This window comes from Herpailurus yagouaroundi, unplaced genomic scaffold, assembly GCF_014898765.1.
Source record: "Herpailurus yagouaroundi ecotype Mexico unplaced genomic scaffold, PumYag 220, whole genome shotgun sequence".
Taxonomy (NCBI): Eukaryota; Metazoa; Chordata; class Mammalia; order Carnivora; family Felidae; genus Herpailurus; species Herpailurus yagouaroundi.
The window spans coordinates 1,028,790-1,037,374 of record NW_024412451.1 but is presented as its reverse complement, the minus strand read 5'-3'; the positions used below and the strand labels follow the sequence as shown (position 1 = coordinate 1,037,374).

Below are 8,585 nucleotides of genomic sequence, written 5' to 3'. Positions count from 1 at the left end.
AGCCCCGCGTCGGGCTCTGGGCTGATGGCTCAGAGCCTGGAGCCTGTTTCCGATTCTGTGTCTCCCTCTCTCTCTGCCCCTCCCCCATTCATGCTCTGTCTCTCTCTGTCCCAAAAATAAATAAACGTTGAAAAAAAAATTAAAAAAAAAAAAAAAAGAAGAAGAAGAAGGAAAGAAAGAAAGAAAAAAAAGGAATGGTCCCTTCCAGCCCGCACCACCCCAACCATCCCCTGGTATTTGGGAGGGTTCCTCCCTCTCACCCAAAGCGGTCAACCTGATCACATTCTTCCAGACCCACCCCAGCCTCTTCTCTTCGATTCCTCCTCCCCTTCCATTCTACCTCCTGCCTATTAGATACTTACCCCTCACCAGTTCTGTTCCCCTGTGTCCTTTCCTTTCCTCACCCCCTCCTGCCTAAGAAAGTCTCTATATCTGCCCCCCACCCACCATCTAATATTTTGGAGAGTCCCATTTTCAGAAATCCCTGACAACAATGGCTCCCATCATCCCATTGACTTCGCTTTTTTCCACCCACCACCTCAAGACAGTCTTTCCCTCTTCCCTGACCTCCCACCACCAGAACCGTGACCGTGACAGTCCCTCCCTGATGTGGCGCTATCTTCTACCCTTGAAGGCACAACCCCCTCCCCAGGGTGGGACGCCAGGCTGTCATACTTGTGCAGGACTCCCCCACGACGACCACGCATGCGTCCTTGCCGGCCTCGCAAGTCTTCATTTTTCCGCTGCACGTGGGCCCGGAGCCCCTGCACACTTCACAGCTCAGTGGGCACCCTGCGGTGTAGAGAGCCAGGCTGTAGTCATGAGGGGTGTGGTCAGCGGAGCACGGGTTTGACTTCAGAGTCCAGAGGGAGATGGAGGCACAGGGGACCGGGTTTGGAGTCCTGAGGTAGGAGGGACAGGTGTCTCTTTACTTGCTCATGGGTGGGGCACTGACCGCTGTCCAGGGAAATGCCCACTGCTCTGGCTGGGACGCGGTGGTGATGCCAGCAAAGCTGCTTCCACGGGCGGGAAGCGACTCCACCAGGGAGCCTGTTTACCTAATTAGAAGGCTGGGGACTTGGGATGCTAGGGACTCCTGAGAAAGCTCGGGGACAGGGAGGGATCCTGGCGAAGGTTTCCATGGGCTTTGGGAAGCTTCAGGTCCAGCTGTTTCTTGGATGCAAGACCAGATGTAGGTCTTGGAGGTGGCAGGAGCTCAGGCAGGGGAACCCGAGGCTGGGGTCTTCATCCCAGATCAAGAAGGGAGAGTCAGGACCAGGAGGGCTGAGGGCATGGACTCCTTGGTCCCAAAAGAAGACAAAACTCGGGGCCCAGACACCTACCTGGGTCCTGGGAAAGGTGGGGCTTGTTAGAACTCCTGAATCTAAGGGAGGAGGGGCTGGAGGTCTGAATTCTGTAGAGTCCAGGGACAAAGGAAGTCTGTCCTCCACGCCTTCTTCCCATGGTTTTTTGTTTTTTGTTTTTTTTTAGATTTCCATTTCTAATCATGCTCTCATCCAATTTCCTAGATTCATATGTCTTATTTTGAGACCCTGCCTGGGGGTGGGGGGAGGGGATAGAGGATTCGGAGCCCCCCCAAGCTCCCCCAGGGAGTCAACCACATGAGCTTCTCCTTTGGGGCCCCAGGCTTTCTCTTCCTTTAGCCTCTGCCTTCACCATGAATCTGCATTCCCAGGACACCTCCACTTTCCTCCTCAAGGACTGTGGTGAGTGCTCTCTCTCATGGTCCTCATGGTCCACACCCCTTCTCACTTACCCAGACCTAGGAGGGTGCAGAGCAGAGTGAAGGCCAGCAAGAAGGTCCCCGGTTTCATGGAAGCCCTCATGATGAGTGAACCTGCAGTCCTGGGTCCTCAGCCCTTATAGGGAACTGAGGAGGGGCGGGTCTGAATCCACCTTCACCCTGGGGTGAGAAATAGCTGAGGTAAGATCTCAGGGCGGGCCTTTGTGGCTCTGGGTTGGGGATATGGAACCAGAATTCAAAAGGGACATGGGCATTTCATGCTCAGCCCCCTGCTCCACAGGGACCCCAGGAGTCTGGGCTTCTAGCCCCCTCTTCCATCAGGACCCAGAAGGTCACTTTCCTGTTTTCTCACATTCTCATGGCCCTTCTCCCCACCCCCCCCCCCCCCCCCTTTTTTTTTTTTTTTTCTGGCCTGAAGCCCAAGGTCAGAGTTGGGTCACTTGATTTCCTGTAGGTGTAGAGTGGCTGCTAGGAGGACTGAGATCCCCTCTCTTCTCTCTCTTTCCAAGGAGTTACCCAGCGTGGGTGAGGCCCTACCTGGGAGCGCCCAGCATGTCCCGGCTCGTTCTGCGGGGGCCTGGGCGCCCTGTTTCTCTTCCTTCTTCGTGTGCTTGGCTCATATTCCCTGTTTGGGCTGTCCCCAGCTCTGATCCTGCCTGGGGCTGCACCCCTAGGTCTCACAGGGACCAAACAGAGAGATGCCTGTCAACGGTCAGGGGCGGGTGTGGTAGGAGACAGATGCCCACAGGTCACATATTGGAAAACTGTGGCATGGGTGGAAGCACTCTAGGCTCCGTGTGTGGATCTGGTTTGAATGCGTGCTTTGTGTCTTATGTAGGTCCTTGACGCACTCTCTCTTGGCCTCGGGCATAACCCTGGAGAGATCGGAGATTTTGTTCGCGCGCACGTGTGTGTGTGTGTGTGTGTGTGTGTGTGTGTGTGTGTGCGCGCGCGCGCGCGCGCATGGTGTGAGGGTAGCAGGGAAGAGCGTAACCGCAGGAACTGGTGGAGAGGATCCCGCTGAGATAGGCTCCAGACTCCCTAAGAAAATCGACTCAGGTTTGCGCCCTCTCGATTTCTAAGGCTTCGGTTTGGGCGGTGACTGCATTGTCCAATGAGAATGGCGAATTTCTTCTAGGGGCCAATCCCGGAGGCCGCTCCTGTTGCCAGGCGCCCAGAAAGCCAGGAGTGAACGTCACCGGGAGGAGGGGCTAGAGAGTGGTGAGGCCGGGGAGAGGCGGGGCTTAGAGGAAAGCCGGTTGCTAGGGGACTAAGCGCCTCGTTCCCGAGAGGCGCGACTGGGCTTGCGCAGTATTTACGCGAGCGCCGGCGCGCCGCGGTTTGAAAGGCCCGAGCCCTGTGCGCTTGCGCACTTTAGCCCGCGCAGGGAGCACCCCCCCCCCTCTTCGCTTCCCCCCCAAACTCGGACTTCTTTCATCTTTCGCGCCTGGCGAAGCCCAAGACGTTGACATGCCGGAGATCCGTCTCCGCCATGTGGTGTCCTGCAGTAGCCAGGACTCGGTGAGGAACTGACATGGGGGGAGGCTGGAAGACGTCAGGCAATCCCTGCGGGGGCACTGCGAGAACTTTGGGAGGGTAAAAGGGAACTTCACGGAAGTCCACGGCGGGTCAAGGGGAAATTCCAGGAGGCTATGAGGGAACTCTGGCAGAGGTGTGGAATGGGGGAACTTGCGGAGAGGACAGGAGGAAGTGGGGAGCTTCCAAGGGAAAATGTTATACGGGACTCCAGCAGAGTGTGGTGGGATTAACGGGGAATTTTATTTTTTTTTTATTATTATTTTTTTTAATTTTTTTTTCCAACGTTTATTTATATTTGGGACAGAGAGAGACAGAGCATGAACGGGCGAGGGGCAGAGAGAGAGGGAGACACAGAATCGGAAACAGGCTCCAGGCTCTGAGCCATCAGCCCAGAGCCCGACGCGGGGCTCGAACTCACAGACCGCGAGATCGTGACCTGGCTGAAGTCGGACGCTTAACCGACTGCGCCACCCAGGCGCCCCTTAACGGGGAATTTTAAATCTGGGGGATAGCAGAGGGCTCTGGAGAGCTGGGGACCGAGCTCTCATCCCTGTACCCTTACTTTCCTTTTTCTACCCTTCTCTGCAGACCCACTGTGCAGAAAACCTTCTCAAGGCGGACACTTACCGAAAATGGCGGGCAGCCAAGGCAGGCGAGAAGACCATCTCTGTGGTGCTCCAGGTGATCCTGCCCTCCCCCTGTCTCCTTCCTAGTAGGAGTCTGGAGACTCAGGGTCCAGACACTGCTCTTCAGTCACCTGGCAGTGGGTTAAGCCTTCTGGACTTCAGCTTCCCTACCTGGAAAATGGGCAGTGTGATGGCTGTGCCCCTTAGCAGAGAACAAAGGTGGTCCAAGGACTAGGCCTAGGGTGACTATAGGAATCAGTGTGTGGCCTGGGTAGGTTGCTTCAGCTTTCTGAGCCTCAGTTTCCTCACCTGGAACAGAGTGAATAGTTTTCATGTATCTTGCCTTCTGAAGTCCTTGGGCTCCAGGTTGCAAGGTGTTCTGGAAGATCATGTAAGCCAATCAACCCCATTTTAGAGATGCGAAAACTGAAGCACAGAGAGGGGAGAAGTGAAATGGCCGGTCTAAGCACCATCTCTGGAATGCTTGCCAGGTTCTTCTGAGTGCTTTTGTACGTGCTCTCACCCAACCTTCAGCCCAGGCTCTGAAGTTGGAGGGAGGCTCAGAGGAAAAAGGGTGGTTTGACCCCAGGTGGTGACCGAATTCTAAACGGGCTAGTGGAAGGAGAGAGCTGAGTGTGTTTGAAGCATCTGCTCTGTGCTGGATCCTGGGCTGGGTGTTTTACCTGCGTGATCTCCCAGGGGCCATTAGCGCCATCAATAAATAGCTTGCTAAGACTCGAACCCAAGTGGGCACTCTGAGCCACCTTGTCACACTTGCTATGTGTTCATACGCTGGCTTTCTTGATTTTGCCCATATTCCTTCTGAATGGAGGGGTGGGGAGGGATGTTGGGGAGCAAGGCTTTCATGATTGTGTTGGACATATTCTCAGTCTCTCTCTTGCCCAGTGGTTCCAAAAGAGTTTTGGGTCACAGACCCTTTTAAGAATTAGAGAGAAGCTGAGGATTCTCTTCCCAGGAGAAGTAAGACTCTAAGACTTTCTGATTTTAGTTGAAACATCTAAGTGTCTAACATAGTAATAATAATAATGAGAGCTAATATTTATTCAACATTACAACTGCCAGTTACTGTTCTGAACTCCACACATGGCTTAAGTCATTGAATCCATAAAAACCCCATGACCTAGAGTCTGTTATTACCTCCATTTTACAGATGAGGAAACTGAGGCCCAGGGAGGTTATGCCACTGGCCTAGAGCCAATGCCTTAAACTGAGAGAGGTACAGGTTGCTCACGATCTAGTCTTGGGATCTGGGTTCAAGTCCCCAGCTCTCCCTCTTACTCATTCTGTGACCTCAGGCAAATGTTTGCCTTTCTCTGAACATCTTTTCTCATCTGTCCATTGGGAATAATGAGATCTAAGCCCAGGGTTATTGTGAAAACTCGGTGACATAATGTCTGCACAAGTGCTCCATCAACATGTAGATGTTTGTGTAAAGGGAGGGATTCATGTTTTTATTACTGGGTGACGATTCTGCTGGGCCCTCTGAGGATCAGGTGACCCCAGGAGAATCACATTCCAGTCTATACCCCAGTTGCAGTGGGAGCAGAGAGACCAGAGGCAGAAGAGACACGACGTGGGGAGGGGCCAGAGCAAAGCACAGGATTCTCTGGTCCAGGAGGCAGGGAGGTATTGCAGCTGTCACCGAAATGGGAAACCCAGAGAAGGGGCAGCTTGGGAACCTGTAGGTGGAATGTCTGGTGTGCTGTGACTTTGGGACATCCAAGGGGAGGTACTCAGGAGACACTTAGGAATCGGAACTGAACCCGGAGACAGAGGTGTGGAAGTTGTCAGCACAGGGGCAGGACCTATAGACTCAGGAGTGAATGGATTCTTTTTTTTAAGTTTATTTTGAGAGAGAGGGAGCGGGGGAGGGGCCGAGAGAGAATCCCAAGCCGGCTCCGCACTGTCAGCATCGGGCTGCCACTGGCAGTGTGGAGCCCGACACAGGGCTCAATCTCACAAAACTGTGAGATCATGACCCGAGCTGAAATTAAGAGTCAGATGCCCAATCGACTGAGCCACCCAGGCGCCCCAGGAGTGAATGGATTCTTATGTTCATTCATTCATTGAGTAATTTTTTATGAAGCACCTCCTGTAGGCCAAGCACTGTTTTAGGTCCTGGGGACAGGACAAGACACAAATATGTCAGTCCTGTGGAGCTGTCATGTTGTAGGAAAAGTGACCTAACTTTTCTAACATGTCAGATGGTGGAAGAAAATTCACCCATCAAGAGGAACGGAGAATGCTGCAGCTGGGGGAGGAGGCAGTGGCAGGAGGTTTTTATTTTAACAGGGATCCAGGAGGGCCTCCCTGAGAGGGTGACATTGAGCAGAGTGAGCTGTAAATATCCAGGGAGGAAACACAGACTGTGAGGCGGCCTGGCGCCTGGTGTGCCGGAGGAGCCGCAGGGGGGCTGGTGTGGGTGCAGTGGATTTAGCCTGGTGGGGGGGTGGGGGGCAGGTGGGACATGAGCTAATGGGGTGGGGGTGGAGGGCCCCCAACACACCGAAGGCCTGAAAGCCACCGTTAAGTACTTCAGCTTTTACTCTGGACGAGACAGGAGCCACTGAAGGGCTCTGAGCAGAGGAGGAGCAGAGTCGGACTTCGGTTCCTACAGAACCCTGGTGTCCGTGTTGAGAATTAAAGCACGGGGGGCGAGTACCACCAGCCACGTTAGAGACACTTCGGGAAATCTGACCGCATTCGGCGACTGCCAGGATGCAGGGCGACTCCAGATTCACGGTAACTTTGGGTCTTTTCAAGCAAGTGAAAAAGGCAGAACTTTCTGGACACCGATGCCCGTAGACTGATCTGTGGCACGTTCTTCTCCCCTGTTTTTTTTCCTCCAAACAATATGATGCAACATCTGGATATTGCCACACAGGGTTCAACCCTCTGCTCGTGACGGCCACACACACCTTTTTTGTTTGCAGCAGCTGAAGGAGGCTCCGTGGATAACTTGCTCCCAGGAGGGGAGTTCCAACTTCTTGGCTAACCACTCCTGGGCCGGAGGGGATGGCTGGGACCAGGTCCAGATTGCTCCGCTGCCCCCACTGACATGCGCTTTTTGAGAGAAATGCTCACCCGGGGCGCCTGGGGCTCAACAGGGGCGCCGGTTAAGTGTCAGACTTCGCTCAGGTCATGATCTCACGGTTTTTGCGAGTTCGAGCCCCGCGTTGGGCTCTGTGCTGACGGCTCAGAGCCTGGAGCCTGCTTTGGAGTCTGTGTCTCCCTCTCTCTCCCCCCCTCCCCCAACTCACACTCTGTTTCTCTCTCTCTGTCAAAAATAAATAAACATTAAAACCAGAGAGATGCTCAACAACAGGGTGGCACACGTTTGGATTTTGTTGCTCAGTGGTTTTCCAACCACTCAAGCGGCCCCCATGGTGTTTCAAATCGGTTTTTATTTGTGTAACGTGTACAGCAAAGCACACGGTTCAGTGAACCCTCACACACGACAACCTAGGTGCCCCCCCCACATGGGTAACAGAACGTGCCCAGCCCCCCATCGCCCCCTGCACTCCTTCCTGTCACCGCCCCCCACAGGGTAACCACCATCCCTGACTTTGAACCGCACAGATTCGTGTGGCCTGGTTTGGGATTTTACATAGATGGAAGCACGCAGTATAGACGTCTGTGTCTGGCTGCTGTCACTCAGCATCCTGTTTGTTACTTTGATCCCTGTGGGTGGGTGTAGCCGTGGATGGTTCGTCCTCATTTCTGTATGGTGCTCCATGGTTGGTGATAACCCTTGGACTTTATTTCTTTTAAAAATTTTTTTCATTTATTTATTTTTGAGAGACACAGCCCAAGTGTGAGTGGGGAAGGGGCAGAGAGAGAGGGAGACACAGAAGCCGAAGCAGGCTCCAGGCTCTGAGCTGTCAGCACAGAGCCCGACCCGGGGCTTGAACTCACAAACCGCGAGATCATGACCTGAGGCGAAGTCGGACGCTTAACCACTGAGCCACCCAGGAGGCCCCGTCCATTGCCCTTTTATTAGCTGAACTTTTTGAATGAGTATCATGTGTATACAGTGCAAAATTTAAAGGGCACAAAAGGGTTTACACCTCCCTCTCCTTGCTTCCACCCCCTCCCACTCTGTCCACCGGCAACCACTGTTAGGAGTTTCTCACGTGGCCCTCCTGGGTCACTGTGTACATACAAGCACGTTAATATCCACCTCTTCCACCAAGTGCCTAGTATGGACACTATTATCCCCCATGCTTTCTTTCAAATGACAATGTATTTTGGAGACCTGCTGGCACTGGGCAAAGTTCTACCTTACTCCTTTAATTTTTTTTTTTAATGTTTATTTTTGAGACAGAGAGAGAGAGAGACAGAGCATGAGCAGGGAAGGGGCAGAGAAAGAGGGAGACACAGAATTTGAAGCAGGCTCCAGGCTCTGAGCTGTCAGCCCAGAGCCCGACTCGGGGCTAGAACCCAGGAACCTAGGTATCATGTCCTGAGCCAAAGTCGGATGCTTAACCCACGGAGCCACCAGGTGCCTCTACCTTATTCCTTTAAATGGTGCATAACACTACCTTTCTTGGACATGGAACCTGTTTGTTTGATGTTTTGTTTTGTTTTGTTTTGTTTTGTTTTGTTTTGTTTTGTTTTGTTTTGTTTTGTTTTGT

The 8,585-nt window shown here is 53.2% G+C and overlaps 2 protein-coding genes across 5 annotated transcripts in view; one reads left to right on the top strand and one right to left on the bottom strand.

The window, feature by feature from the left end:
- PINLYP (phospholipase A2 inhibitor and LY6/PLAUR domain containing) overlaps window positions 1-2,666 on the bottom strand; it is a 5,032-nt gene extending 2,366 nt beyond the window's left edge. Inside the window, exons 1-3 of one of the 2 annotated variants that reach the window (XM_040457270.1) lie at window positions 2,303-2,666; window positions 1,778-1,924; window positions 676-792 (exon numbers count right to left, since the gene is read on the bottom strand). In XM_040457270.1, coding sequence (XP_040313204.1) covers window positions 676-792; window positions 1,778-1,847 — 187 coding nt within the window. In that variant the 5' untranslated portion in view covers window positions 1,848-1,924; window positions 2,303-2,666. Of the gene's footprint in view, window positions 1-675; window positions 793-1,777; window positions 2,088-2,302 lie in introns of those variants that run through there. The other variant, XM_040457271.1, reaches the window with a different exon arrangement.
- Window positions 2,667-3,074: 408 nt separating this feature from the next.
- XRCC1 (X-ray repair cross complementing 1) overlaps window positions 3,075-8,585 on the top strand; it is a 26,703-nt gene continuing 21,192 nt past the window's right edge. For 2 of the 3 annotated variants that reach the window (XM_040457260.1, XM_040457259.1), the window contains exons 1-2: window positions 3,075-3,286; window positions 3,893-3,985. In XM_040457260.1, coding sequence (XP_040313194.1) covers window positions 3,236-3,286; window positions 3,893-3,985 — 144 coding nt within the window. In that variant the 5' untranslated portion in view covers window positions 3,075-3,235. Of the gene's footprint in view, window positions 3,287-3,320; window positions 3,438-3,892; window positions 3,986-8,585 lie in introns of those variants that run through there. The other variant, XM_040457261.1, reaches the window with a different exon arrangement.